We start from the raw sequence: 17389 nt of genomic DNA, 5'->3' as shown, positions 1-17389 counted from the left end.
CCATTCATGAGCTTGGTCACACCGCAGCATTCCGGCACCTCTACAACGTTGAACACACACACTACAGCTGCTACGAGTTCGGCTACTCCCTCACTACCGCCTCGACCCGCTCACAGTCCGATGACATCCATCGCAGAGCCAACCTGACCGAGCCTAGACTCACGCCATTCGCGGCACTCTTCCACGATCACCTTGCCAATCTCTCCTGTACCTCCAACGCCTTCAGCATTCGCTCCACCACCTGGACCTCCACCTACCGCCTCTTCATCTTCCACCTCATCTCGACCACCAGCAAGACCCAATGACAGCTATCGGCCAACTACGGCGCATTGAACGCGCTGCGCTGCCAAGAGAAAAAGGTGCAAAGCGAATCCAAGCCCGCGACTCTACACTTTTCATGATTAATGTCAACATGTTCCATCTCGTCGTGTCCCTTTCTGGGCTTCGTTACCGAGTTGACAACAAGTATTCACTCAGCTGGGGATAGCGCAGTCATCCGGGCAAGATTGCCTGCATCGACGTCCAATTCTCACCCCTTCTTCAGGACTTGCATCTCTCACTCAAGACTGCAAACCAAGCTCACTTTCCTTGCCCACGAGCACAAATCGCACAGCAAACAACTATGGATGCTGCGCATACTTGTACAATTGTCTAAAAAGTATTCACAATGAGATAGAGATGGATGCGAATGATGATCAATGGAGAAAAAAGAAAAGAAAGAAAAAACATGTCTTCGGATGCAGCAGCCAAAAGTTGCTTGAGGTATCATGATTGTTTGTTTGCGTCCCAAAGCAGGTCTTGAGAAGCTCGGTTTTGAGAAGCTCGAGCGGGGGGGGGGTTTGCTTTTGTTTTTGTTTTTTTTTGTTTTTGTTTTTGTTTTTGTTTTTGTTTTGTTTTTTTTTTTTTTTTTTTGAGAAGCTTGGATGCCAGCTTAAGCCTTAGTAACAGACTCCTTAGTAGTCTCACCACCTTTCTCCGTCACTACCTTTCTCCGAAGCACCCTCCAAACCCTGAGTCGGGGTATGCACTCTAGTGTGATCGACACTAGCACTTGAAGGATTGCCACTAACGCCCCCCTGCTTCTCCACATCTCCCCGCTTGGCCCCAAATACGGGACCGCCATCTTCAGTGTCATCGCTCGCTGCATACTTGCTCCTTGCTCTAATCGTTGCACCGTACTTGATCAGAATAAACGGTAGAGGCACTGCCAATAACAACAAACATGCCAACAACAAACCAGCATAGGGTACTGTCAGGTTGTGGAACATCTGAGTGGAAAACAAGGGGAAGGAAGCAGCGAGTGCGTTTCGAACAAAGCCTTGAGCCGAGATAGCTGAAGCACCGTATTCCGATCCATAAGCATCAGCAAGATAGTTCTGGATAGCTTCAAAGATCTGGTAGATACCCATTACCAAAGGGACGAGGGCGATTTCGGGTGCAATCCAGTGAACGTGCTTGTAGGAAGTGAAAGCAAAGATAAACATGCCGATGGTGGCCAAGATACCACCAACGGCAGCGTAGTATAGACGAGCTTCGGGGACAGCAACACCGCCGTTGCGAGTCTGTGCTCGGTCGTAGAGGTACTTGCCGTGGAACGACAAACCGAATGCGAGGAAACAAGCAATCAAGGGACCAATGTAGGCGAGACCTCCATTGCCAACACCCCAGCCGTGAATCTCCTGGAAAACGATAGGGATGGCCGAGAAGAAGGCAAAGATGAGAGCCCAAGCGTAGGCAATGTAGAGCGAAAAGCAGAAGACAACGGGCTCCGAGACGAGCAAGAGAGCAGCACGAGTAGTCGAAGCGTGGAGCAAAGCCTTGAGCGAAGGAGCCTCGAGCTCAGAGGGTGCTCGGTATCGCTGATCTCCAGTGTCCTTACGAAGCTTCTGAGCGCGGCGAGCAAGGATGACAGAGCCACGAGTTTCGCGAAGGAGGACAAACTCTAGAATGACAACGGCACCGTTGACGATGAGCTGTACCCACTGGATCCATCGCCATCCCTTCTCCTGCAAAATGTAACCGCAGTAGAGAGGAGCACCGACGGTACCGGCGACGGCGACAAGCGAGAAGAGAGCGACGGGAAGACCACGGTGCTTTGTCTTCCAGATGTCAGCAAGTGTACCGGGAATGATGGTAGTACCAGCAGCACCGAAAGCACCGCTAAGGAATCGAGCTACGAGAACGGTCTCAATGTTCTTGGCGAGAGCGAGGGGAATGAACCAGACGGTGAAAAGCGCGTAGCAGCCTAAATAGATAGGGTTACGACCGACAAACTCGGAAAGAGGACCGAGGAAGAGTGGAACGATGGAGAAAGCTCCATTGAAGAGAAGCATGCCGACTTGACCAACTTCGGTGGAAACACCAAGCTCGTCGGTCATAGGAGCGATACCGGTAGAGAAGGCAGCAGTGGCAAGTCCGATGAAAAGACACATGGAGCAAAGGAGGGCGGTGGTGAGCCACTTGCGACCGATGGACCAGTTCATCGGATTTTCCGGGTCGTTCTCGCCATCCCAGACGACAAGAATGATGTTCTCATCTTTTGCGCCCTCGGGTAGAGCTACTTGCTTGCGAGGCTGCTCCCGACTCTTACGGCTCCAAAGGCTGTTCTTGCGGGATTGTGCTGGTCGTTGCGGTGAGACATGGTTGGAGGTAGTGCCAACGTCTTCGTGCTGAGCTGGCTGTGCTGAAGCGGAAGCGTCATCAGTAGTGTATCGTTCTCCACTGGAGAGGAAGTTGGTGTGAATCGATGTAGCCTTGAGAACCATGTTGGCTAGATTGCCCTTTGCCCGGGTTGAGGAAGCAAGAGGGACAGAGAAGAGACGAGGGAGGGAAGGGGGGGATTATATTTGCGTGAAGGGAAGGGGGGAAGGGGGGAAGGGGGGGAATGTGAGATGAAGGGAGAGGTTTGCTTTTGTATCGGATCTCCTCCGCAGAGGCTGAGGGAAGGGGAAGCCGGATGAGCCGATACATATGACACATTGTCGATGTAGCGGACGAGTAGAGAGCAGGCCAAGGGCAGATGGCAACTGTCAGGCTACGCTGCCTCTTCTCTCACTTTTTACTTTTCTTTTTTTTTTTTTTTTTTTTTTTTTTTTTTTTTTTTTTTTTTTCCGGTCATCACAAGGCACGCATACACACACACACACTTCTTAGGAGCGCAGGGAGCAACACACTCGGACACTACTCCTTTGCATCCCAATGCTGTCTCTCGGTGTGGGGCCACTTCTGTGGTGGTGGTTGTTGTTGTTGTTGTTGTTGTTGTTGTTGTTGTTATTGTTGTGATTCGTTGTTGCTGGAAGAATGTTGCCGTCCGTGTTTGCCCTTGGTTTTGCTTCATAAGTCTGCGCCGGTTTTTGGTTGGGGGCAATTAGAAGGAGTTAGTTACGGAGGATGGTCCGATAAGCCACGCTGTCTTGGTCTCCTCTCTCTTCCCGTCGCTGAGAATCGGGGGGGCCGTCTTGCAGTGTAGCGCAGAAAGGCTTTCATGCTAAGGGGGACCCACCGAGGGCTTGCTCGCCACAGCGAATCACAGAGTGCAAGTCTGCTTTGAATAGGTGTATGACACATTGCTTTTGGCGCAGGTCACAGGATATCACCAAGAGAATCTCACTGCACCTAACCACGAATCAAAAGTTTGTCAGGTTTAGTTCGAGGCGGAAGAAAGCATAGCGAATACTTGGCCTGCCCTCTCAGACAACCAAACCGAAAGGCATAGATTTTCCAGTCTCAAAAAGAGCATTTCGGCTAAGGTTTGGACGCGCGAACTGCGCAGTCGGCTCTTCCGTCCTTGATTCCTGGCTCAGTCAGGATCCCCATCCGCGCTAACCATTCAAGCCACTGGCGATCGAGAGTGGCTACCACCTTGTCCCTGTGGCGGAAGCATTGAGCTTTCAAGTGGTCTCCTTGTTTCGCCCATCGTTCCGAGCAACGCTAGATCCGCCGAGATGAGTTGCATCGTAAAGTCAACAAGACAATACCTAGATCGAAACTCTATGATACAGTAGAGTGCGAGCAAGCAAGCAAGCAAGCAAGCAAGCAAAACGTCAAGCGGAATTCGAAAACCAAGAAAGAAAGAAAAAAAAATTCGCCGCGTTCGGAGAATTTCGACTTCTGCCGATTCGATGCAATGATGCCTGCATACATTATGGAAGATCTTCCGGGTTTGCGAAGAGGCATCGCTTTACCGCCGCTTTTCCAAACCCTTGGATTGAAGAGTTTGGACGCATGTTGATGGCAGGAGCAGGCAGGAGCAAGGCTCATTGATTCTGTTGGCAGTGTTGCCAAGATGGATAGGCTTTTGCTTGCATCCTTGCTCTCCAACCACCGTTCGCTTCGAGGGACGACTGCACTCCAAGCTCGGACAAGGTGAGGATCTGTCCAGTTCTGCTCCCGGTCATTCCGACAAGGGAGAGCAAGGAGGCTGGAAAGACGTCTGGAAAGATAACACAAGCCAAGCACCTCTCGGCGGCATTCCCGACATTGCCCTTTACTCTAGCCTCCATTGTTCTTCACTGGACTGCATCACGTGATCGTCAGGAAGGTGTGCGCGTCTGGGCTCTCCTCGTCATTATTTGCCTCCCTTGCCCGCTCGTTTCTGCGCTTGACCTCGTCTTTGCCTGCAATCCACTTGGTTTCTTCGTGTTATTATATATACAATCTCGGTTATGTTTCGTGCGATTAAGTCCAGGCTGGGACCTGCAGAATGGAGAGGACAACGACCGAAGTTTCTCCTGTGCACCGGTCGAACTTAAGACGTTTTTGCACTCTCTGTTGGTAGTTGGGAAGAGCAGCAGGACATGATCCAATCGGCGAATCGCGAATCCTCCTTGCCAACTTGCCGATGTTTTGGCCAGACAGTCTTACCAGAGGTCGGCATTTCTCGCAGTCGGGTCAACGCTTCTTCCGGCCGAGAGGCGAAAAAGGAATCCAAATGTAAGATTTGCCCGGTAAAATGGAGGTGAGTCTCATCATCAGTGACGCTTCTGGTAGAGAGATAAGGAATGATGCAAAAGCAAGTCTTGTGCCTTTGAAGAGAAATGCCGCCACGGCAAAGTCAGCCAAGCTGTTTCCCCTCTGCTACACTGCAGCTTGGCCTTACCAACGTGCACAGACCTCAACTGTGCTGTTGCAATCTCCACCTCTTGCACTCTTCAATCTGAGCTTGCGGCGTCGACTGAAAAAGGTTGATCGTCAGTCTGTCTGTCACTATAGCCTGGGGAGCCAAATTGAAAAGGGGAGTTGCCGCAGCAGCCTTGACCTGCCTCTTTGGCTTGTCCTGTAGGCATCTTGCATCCTCACCCTCTAATCACAGCAGCAGCAACGCGATAAAAAGGTGGGGCGAGTGTGGGGAAAAAGGGCGCCCAATCAGCTGCACCTCTGCAGCAGGCAGGCAGTCAGACAGCTGCTCGCCACTTTCCTCTCTCCCTCTCTCCCTCTCTCCCTCTCTCCCTCTCTCCCTCTCTCTCTCTCCGCAAGCGTTCGAGCGGGCTGAGCATGTGAACTGTGATTGATTGATTGTGCTGTCTGCCTGTCTGCTGTGATTGATTTGGCCGTCTCTTGGTGCTCTTTGCCTTGCCATCCCACATCTGTCACACCATCGACACCATCGTCATTCATCAGCTTCATTCATCATCCTCTTCCTCTTCTCTTATCCACACTCTATCAGCAGACAATCGCACAATCAGTCTACAGCATCCTTAAAGTCGATACAACCCTCACAACGTTTTCCTTGAACGTCAGCGATCAGGATTATCTACCACTCTCATCCGCATCCTCCTGCCATCTGTCCCCCAAATCGGTTCATAAGATCCGCCATTCATCTCAGCCTACTATCACGCCCTATAGCTCATCCCGCTGGAAACATCAAACTTTTAGTTTCGAAGCATTTCACAAACTCTTGCTTTGCTCAGCATCTTGCAGGCATTCGAGCCCCAACTCTCTTCATCATCTGCTTCCCTTAAGTTCCTCTCACCACACCACCACCACCACCACCACCACCACCAATAACAACAACAACATCACCGATCGTCAAGATGAGTGCAGTACCGCTCGCCCGCAGCAAATCAGCGGGTGCTTCCTTCACCTCTGCCCAGTCCTCTTCCACCTCGACTCCTGCCTCTTCTCAACCATCCTCAGCTCCCAGTCATGCCAAACCCGAACTGCCCAACGAACTCCTTCGTCACATCTTCCTCTACTGTGACCCTGCTACCCTCTACATTGGCATCCGCGCTCTCAACCGATCCTGGAAGCATGCCGTTGAGCACGAGCTTATCGCCACTCACTTTGCCAACAAGGACTGGCGTGTTGGTCTGCGTGTCACACGCAAGCTGCCCAGCACTCTGTCCCAAGCAGAAGTCGCCCAAGCCCAACGAGAGCAGGCTGACGAAGAACTCTATCGATTCAACCTCCTCAACCGTCCTGGCGCTCGAGAGCCTTTCAACATCAACGCTCAGCCTCGAACGGTCACCCATGTAATCCCGCTCTCGTTCAAAGGGTACGATCCTGAGAATGTCTCTTTACGATTCGATACCGATTCCACTTGGCATTCCCTCTTCCAGGTATCTCAGCCTCAATCTGATGAGCAAGGAGAGGCTGCTCCTGCCGGAAACCACGCCAATGCTGCAGATGATGACTCTCATTCCGACTCCGAGAGCGACAGCGATCAAGAGACCCAAAGCAATGCTATTGCTGGCAACACTACTCTCGCTCCTCCTGCCACTGCTGCTGGTGCTGCAGCAGCCCGTGCACGTGCCAGAGCCGAGTCTGCTCGTCTTGAACTCGACTTTGGACTCGTCTGGCGATTCCCAGATGACGGTCAGGATGCCGATGTCTACCAAATCAAGAAGGGGGACGCCGAATCCTGGGGTCAACCTGACCCTGAGAATGGCTGGCTCAGTCGCTTCTACTGTTCCAACTTTGACACGGTCAGCTCAGCAGCTCCTTCCGGCACAGCTTCTCCCGTCGTGCTCCAGTCGACCCCTCTTACTCGCAGGGTCCGAAGCAGTCGACTCCACTCTTCTGTCGAAAGGAGGATGCACGATGTGATCGACGATGACCAAGGATTCTCCCCTGCTCAGATGATCTGGAGCGATCAAGGTCACGAGTACATGTCCCTACATCTTTCGCTCGGCATGGAGTTCTTCGTCCGTCGATCCGCTCGTGCCAACCAGCTCGTTCGAAGGCTAGAGGCCGCTGCAGCTGCAGCTGACGCCCGCGATGTTGTTGCTCAACTCACTCGTAAACTCAAGAAGGGCAAAAACAAGAAGTCGGGTCTGTCGAGTCTCAACCCTTCCGCTGCTGGCTCAGTGGCAGCTTCGGGTTGGGCTACACCTCTTCAAGTTGCAAGCCCGCCTCTCCAAGTTGCAAGCCCACCTCCTTCGCGTATCACAGCTTCAGCAGATCCACGACGACGTGCGATACAAAACTCGCTCGGTAAAGACATGCATCGAGTGGCCTCCTCTTCCAAACTCGCTTCTGACAGTGCCAGTGGTAGCGAAAGTTGGTCTCGTAAAGCCAAAGATGCGTTCAGAACAGACAAAGATGCAGCAGACCAAGAACAAGTCACACGAACACCAGAACAATCTGCTTCAGCACCCAACTTGCTCGCTCCCTCTATGGCTGTTTCGCGATACAACTCCGTCGCGCCCTCGCGTCAAGGCGGCGGTACTGTCGGTACAGGTTCATCCTATGGTACCAAATCGCGTAATGGTGGGACAGGTAATACTAGTAGAGCAGGCGCAAGTAGTGCACCAAGAGCCACTTTCCAAGCCAAACTGTTGCGTGCTGAACGAATGCCTTCCCGACCATCAACTCCTGCTCCTCCTCCTGCAGGGGAGAAGGAAAGTTCGGATTCAGCGACGGCGGATAGAACCCCAAGTGACAGAGCAGGTTGGACTGGTGGCGATAAGTTCGGTAGAGGTGCCTACAGAATCGCACAGGAATGGTCGGAAGAGTTGGAGTCGGATAAGTTTCAAGAAGCCTTGTCGAGTAGTGGCGTTACTACTCCTGTTACTTGGACTTGGTCTAGATAGGCTTTCCTCCGCTTTCATTGGAATGTGAATCTTGCTCGCTTTGCGCAACATGCTTTTGTGTTTGTTCATACAGTTTGCTCACTATGCCTGTTCTGTTGCTTCGTATCTCGATGGTCTGAGCGTTGATCTGTGCGGCCGTTGAGAGTGTCAGAGAGACACCGAAACGGCCACTCAAGACGGGTGACAGCGCCTGTCGCCATCACGCTCTAATTTAAAAGCAAGGAAGCACTAGAGCACAGCAATCGTATTTCTTTCAGCAGCTGCTGCTGAGATAAGGCTCGAAAACACACGCGCGATTGGCTTTTACCGTCCGAGACATTCATTTTCGAAGCAACGCACGAGCCAAGGAGTTTTCGACGACGAGTGGAGAGTGAACTCGGCCGGCACAGCTCTAACCGCAACCGCGGCCTGCCAAGGTCGACGTTTTACGCTTGCACACTTGCAATCGCTTACCTTGCTTCTAGACCCCCACCTCGACAACCATCACCATCACCGAATCCCTGTTTTTCATCCACTGCCTCCTCCGCCTGTTCCGCCGATCTCAGACCAGCAAAAGATCATTCCACAATGGCCGACCAACTCACCGAAGACCAAATCGCCGAATTCAAAGAAGCTTTCTCCCTCTTCGACAAGGATGGAGATGGAACGATCACTACCAAAGAACTCGGCACCGTTATGCGTTCTTTGGGTCAAAACCCAACCGAAGCAGAACTGAGTGACATGGTTAACGAGGTGGATGCTGATGGAAATGGAACCATCGATTTCCCAGAATTCTTGACTATGATGGCTAGAAAGATGAAAGATACCGATAGCGAGGAGGAGATCAAAGAGGCTTTCAAGGTGTTTGACAAGGATGGAAATGGCTTTATTTCCAGTGCTGAGTTGCGACATGTGTAAGTGCCTTTTCTCTGGCTCTGAGCGATAGTCAAGAGACAGTGAACCAAGTCTGTTTCCCCGAGCATCAAGAGAAAAGAGCTTGAACCGAGGCAAGAGAGAATGCTGACATTTGTTCTTCCTTTTGCTTTTCCTGGATGCCGCAGCATGACCAACTTGGGCGAGAAACTTTCAGACAACGAAGTCGACGAAATGATCCGTGAAGCCGACGTCGATGGCGATGGTCAGATTAACTATGATGAATTTGTCAAGGTACGTTGCATACTCCACCCTTGAATCCCTTTCCTGTAACCTTTTATAATTGATACTGAGCCTTCTGTCTCCCTCTCGATTGGTGGTAATAGATGATGCTGTCCAAGTAAAAAAAAGGAAACAGAAAAAGAAAACACCATTAGCACGCCGTTGTTGGAGGACCCTTTTTCACACACAGCACACACGTAATCCCGAGATGGGATCGCTTTCAGATGGTCTCAATTACGACGATCATGAGGTTCATGCTGTTGTCTGCAGGCTTTGTTGTGATGATCAGGAAACCGAAACGAAACACGATTCTTGAAATACCAGCTTATCTCGCCCCGAACTTTGCAGCAATCGCTCGCTTTGAATGTGTGGATGCCAGAGAAGTGAGAGCGTTTCGACATCGCTTCCGAGGATCGCTGAGTGACAAGGTTTGCTCTGCTGGAGCGTTCTGCTATGCTTTCAGCTTCTCTGGAAGCTTTGAAAGACAACTATACACGCAAGATGGCAGGTAAAGATGCTACAGAGAGGTGTATTGCAAAAGTACAGATACAAGTTCACTTTCCCTTGCCTTAACTGTTCCCCTGCCCCTGCTCTGCCTCTGCTCTGCCTCTGCTCTGCCTCTGATCCTCGTCTCGGACTCTATTCCTCATGCTCAACCTTGGTCGCCAAGCGCAAGGTCATCTCATAAATACTAAACATAACCACAGCATTTGGCACAACCCTTAACAAATGTGCGCTCAATCCACCATACAATGCCGCCAATCCTTCCTCCCTATAAACCAACTTCACGGTTTGCAACAAGCCTGTATATTTAGGCTTTTGACCAGGTGCAACTTGTTGTCTTAATCTAGTCCTTACTACTTCGTGCGGATAGGTGATTAGGCTGGCTACCAACTTGGCTGTTCCTGCTGCACCGACCAAACTTGATAACTTGGATTTTGGAGTTTCCACCACGGCAGAGGAGGAGGAATGGGGGGATGAGGGGGAATGGATACGTTTAAGCCTTTCGTAAAGAACCCATTGGATCGTGCCCTCTGCCACACCGAGGTAGGAAGCTGACATGCCTTTGTATAGACCTTTGAGACCTTCTGTGCGGATTATGTGAAGGGACATTTGGAAAGAGCTGAGCGAAGAAGCAGAAGAAGTTTTTGATGCGTGGAAGAACGCTGGTTCGCCAAACGCTCCGAGAGTCTTGTGTGATCGAATTGCTGCAGTTGTGTGGTGTTGTGCTACTCCTGCTCGTCTTTCCCCTACTGCTGCTTGTGTTGATCGAGCAGGAGTAGGGTTGCATTCTTTCTGTCGAGATCCAAGTTGTAGTCGAGTCTTGACTACCCAAATGGGGTTGGTAGCCGTCGCAGTCACAACTCCAGCCAGCGCAGCCGCACCAAGATGAACCAAACTTGTCTCTTGCCCTCCATTGAACCTTTCTGCTATCAAGGTCTTGCCATTTCCATAAGTGTAGAAATTGATACTTCTCGCTGGAATTACTCCCACCAACGTCGGCCCCAGTCCCCTGAACAAGGCTCGAGGCCCTTCTGTTGTACTAATCTCTTTCAGCAAATACCCCGTTTCGACAAAGTGATAGGCTAACCTTGTCACTCTCGCAAACACTCCTTGCCCGCTCTGTAGAGGCATAGAGGTGGAAGCCTTGGTCCTGTACAAATCGGATTGTAACCTCGTCTTGACCACATCGAGGGGCGAAGTGATGATAGCTCCACACATCCCTCCTGCTCCACCTGCTACAAAGTGCAACCATCCTTTCGGTGGAACCAATTTCTGTTTCGGAGCTGTAGGATGGGAAGAGGAGGAGAAAGCTTGTTGAGATTCGATTGTTCGTAGATCTACTTGTGCTCCAGTGTCACCTGAGTTTGCGAGTTGTTGGAGTTGAGGGATTGTGAGCGGGGTGGAGGATTGGATTCGTGCGGAAGGTAGGATGGGGGAGAAGGTTTCTGTTTCCCCTTCTCCTGGGGTTGACGTTGCTGGATGCTGCATGGTTGATACCAGCTTGAGTGGGAGCCGGATGTGTGAGGTGTAGTTGCTATCAGTTGGTGAGAATTGCGGTTTGATCCAGTTCGATGGCACCCGAGTTCCATGCAGCCCAAGGAGTGGGAGTCGGTTTGATGGCAGGTCAGAAGCTCGAGCTGGAAGCTGAAGAGTGCCTCAAAGATGTCTGGTTAAGATGATGACAAGATTGGAACGTGGCACAAGAAAATAGAGTGAGCAAAGGCCAAATTTTTGATACCGAATCGCAACTTTTTTTTTCTTTTTTTTTTTTTTTCAGGATCGCCCAGCAAAACGTGGAGGTTCTCAGTTCAGCGCAGTCAGGAGTAGTCATCATGACTAACACGTTTGATTTCTGCACTCTAACATCCTCTTTCTTCTTTTTTTCTTCGAAAATAAAATCTCGAGCGGATGGATTGGTTTGGCAAAGGCGCGATCGAAAAGGTGTCACAGAGTCGCTTAACCGAACACAGAAGAGACTCGGCTACTGCTGCGTTTGTTGATGGCTGAACTCTGATTTCTCTCCCGTCAACACCTTTGGATGGCAGCCACACCTTGTTTGTCGTCTTTCCACATCTTTATACCCTTATTCGCAATCATCACTTTGGCGAGCTTTCTAGAGTGTTGCTGCAAGACGCAGTGGATCAGAGACAGCATCGACATCCAACCAAGCAAACAGAGTAGACGGATCGCACAGACACACCTCCACACACCTCCACACACCTCCACTCACTCTCCTCTGGATACCCATAACAAAGCCTACGGACGACCCAACACCGGCTCATCTACGCATGCAAGAGCGCAGCATTCAGATTAGATAGCACCCTTCCTATCATCTGTTCAATCGGACCTCAGGCACTCGCTTAGATGCATCGGCTTGAAGTAGCCGGTACATATCCAGCTACCTAGGAGCGCAGCGATAACGTTGCAGTAGACCTCGGCTCTGTCTTCGCATCACTCGCGCACCGCAACATTCTATCCCGACGTCTTGCTCTATCTAATTCAAACAATCAACTCACACGATCTATCAGCCTCTCATCCAGCAGTTCCGCTCGAAACATCTTGCCCCATCTCTAAAGCAACCTGTTTTCTAGAGCTTTCGGAACAACAAGGCGCCAGCGGCTTCCGTCGCTTGTAGCCCTCGCCTTCTCCTACTACCACCATGTACAACACCGAATTCGGTCGGAGGCTACGAAGTCAATCTTCGGGCGCATCCACACCCTCCTCTTCTTCCAAACGAGACAGCTCCAGTAGAACAACAGATGCTTTACTCGGTTCTACCACCGATCGTCTACTTGCAGGAGCATCCGCAACCTCTCCCATCTCCATACCCGGACCTTCATCTCGAGATGCACCGCATGCACGTAAATCCACCACCACCACCACCACCACCACCACCACCACCAGTAGTGCACATCGATCTTCCAGCCTAACCAACCTTGCAGGAGTAGCTTCTCGTGGGGGAGAATCTTCACGGTCAGCCCTGTCAGTTTCTTCCAGCATCAAATCTTGCTCCCCCAGCAAAAAGGTGCTTGCGAATAGCTACGTTGATCGATACATCCCACAGAGAGATGGAAGGGATCTGCATATAGCGTATCAGTTGATAGCTGATGATCCGTCTACATTGCATCGGCATAAGCGGAAAGTGGCGGTGGATACAGATGCGCACAAGGAAGAGGCGAATCAGGCTTTCTCTTCGCTGTTGAGCTCAGAGCTGTTTGGTGCCGATGCTGCGTTGCCTGGCTCACCGAGTAGAACGCAGAGGGCCAACTTTGCCTCTAGTTCCAGCTCGAGTGTGCATACGAGTGGTGGATCTAGTGCCACTAGGCATTCAAGTCATACGGGCGGCTTGGCATCTCCTGCAACGCCGACAAAGAGGAATCTTTTCAGTTATAGTCCTTCGCATACTCGCACACCTGGTCGCAGCGGGTCGGGCATAGGCAGAGTGGTTGATTTTGGCATTGCGGGCGATGACGATTTAGGTGGAAGCGCTCCGAGAACGGGAGGCCTTTTCGGAGGGCTAGCATCTCAGTCGGTTGAAACGCTCGATTCACCTAATCATCGAGCATACAGCTTGTCGCCGGTAAAGGCGGAGAGTAGGAGTTTGCTGCTCAGCCCACGGAAACCGGCGAGAGTGTTGAGCAAGGTACCGTATAAAGTTTTGGATGCGCCCGATCTTGCCAACGATTTCTACCTAAACCTCGTCGATTGGTCAAATAAGAACGTCCTCGGTGTCGGACTGGGCACCTGTGTATACCTCTGGTCTGCAGACAATTCGTCGGTTACCAAGTTGTGCGATTTGAAAGAGTATAGTAACGATGTTGTGACTGGGTTGAATTGGGCTAATAGTGGGAGCCATTTAGCGATTGGGACTCAGAAAGGTTTGGTTCAAATATGGGATGTCGAAAAGCAGAAACTTTTGAGGACAATGAGGGGCCATACTCAGCGAGTAGGATCGTTGGCTTGGAATGAGGTTATTCTGACTTCGGGTTCAAGAGATAGAACTATCTACCACAGGGATGTGAGAGCGCCGGATCAACACATTCGCACACTTCGAGCACATCGTCAAGAAGTTTGTGGTCTCAAATGGAACACGGATACGAACCAACTTGCTTCGGGTGGAAACGACAATCGCCTCCTAATCTGGGATTCTCTCCTCGAAACACCGCTGCATCGGTTTACCCAACATACGGCTGCGGTCAAGGCTATTGCTTGGAGTCCGCATCAGCAAGGCATCCTCGCGTCAGGGGGTGGTACTGTGGATATGAAAATCAGATTCTGGAACACGGTTACCGGAACGATGCTGAACGAGGTGGATACAGGGAGTCAGGTCTGTAACCTTGGGTGGAGTAAAACGAGCAACGAGTTGATAAGTACACATGGATATAGTGGAGGGACGGTACAGAATCAAATCACGGTATGGAAGTATCCAACGATGCAACAAGTGGCGACACTTACAGGGCATACAATGAGGGTGCTGTATCTAAGTATGAGTCCAGGAGGGGAAACGATTGTTACGGGCGCTGGGGATGAAACGCTTAGGTTTTGGGATCTAGGCTTGAGTAGTAGGGCCAGTGGCGGTGGAGGCGCGGGAAGAGGGGGAGGGGGGAGAGGTGGCGTAGAAGGCGGGGCTTTTAATCCTTTTGCCAAACTTCGTTGAAGACCAGATATCATGTACAGTACTGTAAACCAATACTCGATGGCGTTATTCACAATACTGCAGGATGTGTTGCTCTATGCCGAGCGATGTCTGATTCCACGCCTTTTCGTATGGTGGTGCGGAGCGATGTAAATCGGATCGGGAGAGAGCAATTTCCACGATCTGCCGATCCAGCTGTCAACCGCAACGGCAACTGCAACGGCAACTGCAACGGCAACCGGATTATTTGCATTTATTTTACTTTATTGGTTCTTTTTTCCGTGGCTGCAGCACCGCGGCATAATGACATGCTTCCAGCCGTATCGATTGCCGTAGATTGTCGAGGTTTGCACTCGTCAGCGTTGCTACAGCCAACCCTCGGTTCGGTTCAGCATCGGCATCTCATCTCTCGGCTCGAGGTGTCATTCTCACGGGAGCAGCAAGATCGGCTAGCATAGCCAAGCAACTTGAATAGCTGGCTTTTTTTCTCCGTTTCTCCGTGGCTGGCATACTTGTTCCACTTGTGCCGTCGGGGAGGATGGATGGTGATCATTCTTCTGCTCTGCCTCTTTTGGCACAAAGGCTTTTCTAGAGAGAGTTGTCCAGGTGCGGCCCTTGTTCAGCTCGGCAGCGTATGACTGCTTGCAAGCGAATGGAGAACGACCCGGTCAGGAGAGCGTCTAGCTCCACTTTTTTTTTTGTCTTTGGGTGTCAATTGAAAGAACAAGATTATGCCCGAGGCATGATGAGTGATGTTTGGGATGATTGTATGCCACTTGGATGATGCTGGAGATGATTTTATGCCGCTTGGATGATGCTGGAGATGATTGTATGCCGCTTGGATGATGTTGGGTCGTGGTTCTTCCTGACCATCACTTCCATTAACTCGTTCGAATCCGTTCGGTATACCCTTGTTGGCGTTGCGGTTGGTGCGCATACAGCCTCCATTCTTACCACCCCTAGGGCCTTCTTACTCTCCTTTTCAGTCACAGACGCTCACGGCGCCTCATTCGAAGAAACCAAATTGCCGGAAGGACAGATCTTACAGAACCCCCCCCCCAACTAGGCTCACAAGACACAAGTTCGAGCTCAAGTAGGCAACTTTTCGCAAACAAGATAGTATCGCAGGACGCATCCACAATGTCGACCACAGCGAAGGAGGAGACCACCAATCCCACCGCCTCAACGAGTGGGGTCGATGCTCCTTCCAGCACTGAAACCCGCTTGGCGCCGGAGGCTGGCGCAGGAGGAGGAAAGAAAAAGCACCCTCAAGCCGGTCGATTCATAGAAAACATCTCCACACATGGATCTCGTGCTTCTGTTGAAGACCAACCCCAGCCCCCTAAGGAGGGAGAGATTCCAGAAACAGAAATGCGTGCGGTCCAAGCCAAGCCTTTCCGAAGAGTATGGAAGAAGAAACCAACGTCTGCACCCGTACAGAGGTCTACTTGCACTGCTACGAATAGGGGTGGAGCGGGAGGCGGGCAGAACTACAACACGCCTAGTACGGAGGATAGTACTACAAGTCAAAACCCTTCTTCTTCTGATCATAAGAAGGACAGCGCAAAGCACCACATCTCCTCTTCTTGCAGCGACGAAGAAGTGGAAAGAGGCGATCAATACCACAAGACATTATCAGCACTCTATCCCCTAACCCATTTCCTCGGGTTTCGACCTCTTTCACACCCCCATACACCCCCATCCCGTCGCTTGACCCCTTCGGACGCAGCCTTTAACCGATTCCACTACATCTGTGGCCGAATCCTCTCCTTGGGCCTCCCCGTAACTGGCTCATCTGGATCTCTGGCCCAATTGCGTAACCCCTCAACCAACCGACTGGAATTGATGCAGATGTATTCCGCCCAAACCCGTTCCCACATCACCGACACAATCCACACCACCATCTCTGCCTTCGTAATCATCTCGTTGCTCTCGCTCCTCTCTCGCTCGCCATTCCACCGTTCTCACCACTCACCGCTCATCATCGGAGCCTTCGCCACGGAAGCAGTAGTCTCGTTCTACGCTTACCGAACCCCTCTTGCTCAACCGAAGAACATCTTACTCGGAAACACGCTCTCTTACATCATCGGCATGGCGATCCAGCTAGCTTTCACAACCACCAATTATTCCGTGTCTGGGGTCTATGGGTTCGACTGGGCCGCAGCAGCATCGAGCGTTGGTGCAGCGGTGCTGGTTATGGAGTTGTTGGGGGTCGTTCACCCTCCAGGAGCAGCATTTGCACTTTTAAGCGTGACAAGTGAACCGACTGAGAGATTGGGATGGTGGTTAGTGCCGATTACCGTCATTGGGAGTTTGGTTGTGGTCGCCTGGGCAATGGTGGTTAATAATCTTGGCGGGAGGAGGTGGCCTGAGAATTGGCTGTATAAGGGAGCGGTGAGCGATTTGCCGGTGATTGGGCCGGAAAGTCTTCCGTTTGCTAACTCGCCGATTGAATGGCCCCAACGGCGAGAGAATGGCGGGCAGCCGGGGAATAAAAGAAAGAGAGTAGGAGAGGAGAAGGGGAAGAAGGGGATGGAGGAGAAGGAGATGGGGGAAAAGGAGAAAGGATTCTATCGAGTCCCAAATTCAGGTACAAAACTTACCACTCCTTACACCCCTCAACCCCAGCATCCAGCACCGGCAGTAGTGGTGAATAGCAGAATGATCCAAGATCCAACCCTCACCACCACCCAGGTCATTAGGAATAACAGCAAGGGAAGCAAACACAGTCGAAGATCGGTTGTCGTACATGTGAATCATAACGTCCGGAGTATGTCCACGCCTGCGGTTAGTATGGGCGTGGGAGAGGGAAAGGGAAAGGGGAAGGAACATGTTCCCGCTGCTGTTCCCACTGTTCCCGCTGTTCAATGGCGTACACTTGAGCCTGGCTCTGCTTTGTAACGTAGTTAGACCGAGGTGCGCACGAATGGTTTGAGCCCCCAGTCTGATTAGGCTTGAATGGCAATGCAGCTTTGCGAAGCTTAAGATAGCATGCACCGTGTCATTCTCTGCTGTGCGTAAACCGATTGATTCTTGAAAGCTAGCGATCGGATCTTGAGAAGGGTAGAATACATGCAAATGACGA

At 51.3% G+C, this 17389-nt stretch overlaps 6 protein-coding genes across 6 annotated transcripts; 4 read left to right on the top strand and 2 right to left on the bottom strand.

Moving 5' to 3' along the window:
- Positions 1-962: 962 nt before the first annotated feature.
- Positions 963-2765, bottom strand: UHO2_04800 (uncharacterized protein; the record flags this gene model as incomplete). The annotated part of the gene is made up of 1 exon (XM_041554616.1): positions 963-2765. One exon carries the CDS (start codon positions 2763-2765, stop codon positions 963-965), a length of 1803 nt encoding a protein of 600 aa, XP_041410550.1.
- A 3267-nt stretch (positions 2766-6032) lies between these two features.
- Positions 6033-8030, top strand: UHO2_04799 (uncharacterized protein; the record flags this gene model as incomplete). Its single annotated transcript, XM_041554615.1, has 1 exon — positions 6033-8030. The coding sequence occupies one exon, from the start codon at positions 6033-6035 to the stop codon at positions 8028-8030; it is 1998 nt and encodes a 665-aa protein (XP_041410549.1).
- A 567-nt stretch (positions 8031-8597) lies between these two features.
- UHO2_04798 (calmodulin) lies at positions 8598-9200 on the top strand (the record flags this gene model as incomplete). Its single annotated transcript, XM_041554614.1, has 2 exons — positions 8598-8923; positions 9071-9200. The coding sequence occupies 2 exons, from the start codon at positions 8598-8600 to the stop codon at positions 9198-9200; spliced, it is 456 nt and encodes a 151-aa protein (XP_041410548.1).
- A 603-nt stretch (positions 9201-9803) lies between these two features.
- Positions 9804-11156, bottom strand: UHO2_04797 (uncharacterized protein; the record flags this gene model as incomplete). The annotated part of the gene is made up of 1 exon (XM_041554613.1): positions 9804-11156. One exon carries the CDS (start codon positions 11154-11156, stop codon positions 9804-9806), a length of 1353 nt encoding a protein of 450 aa, XP_041410547.1.
- Positions 11157-12327: 1171 nt separating this feature from the next.
- Positions 12328-14325, top strand: UHO2_04796 (putative Cell cycle regulatory protein; the record flags this gene model as incomplete). The annotated part of the gene is made up of 1 exon (XM_041554612.1): positions 12328-14325. The coding sequence occupies one exon, from the start codon at positions 12328-12330 to the stop codon at positions 14323-14325; it is 1998 nt and encodes a 665-aa protein (XP_041410546.1).
- A 1119-nt stretch (positions 14326-15444) lies between these two features.
- UHO2_04795 (uncharacterized protein) lies at positions 15445-17205 on the top strand (the record flags this gene model as incomplete). Its single annotated transcript, XM_041554611.1, has 1 exon — positions 15445-17205. One exon carries the CDS (start codon positions 15445-15447, stop codon positions 17203-17205), a length of 1761 nt encoding a protein of 586 aa, XP_041410545.1.
- Between the last annotated feature and the right edge of the window lie 184 nt (positions 17206-17389).

Source organism: Ustilago hordei (genome assembly GCF_900519145.1).
Source record: "Ustilago hordei strain Uho2 genome assembly, contig: UHO2_contig_10, whole genome shotgun sequence".
In the NCBI taxonomy this organism is placed as follows: domain Eukaryota; kingdom Fungi; phylum Basidiomycota; class Ustilaginomycetes; order Ustilaginales; family Ustilaginaceae; genus Ustilago; species Ustilago hordei.
This window is presented reverse-complemented; position numbering and strand designations above follow the sequence as displayed.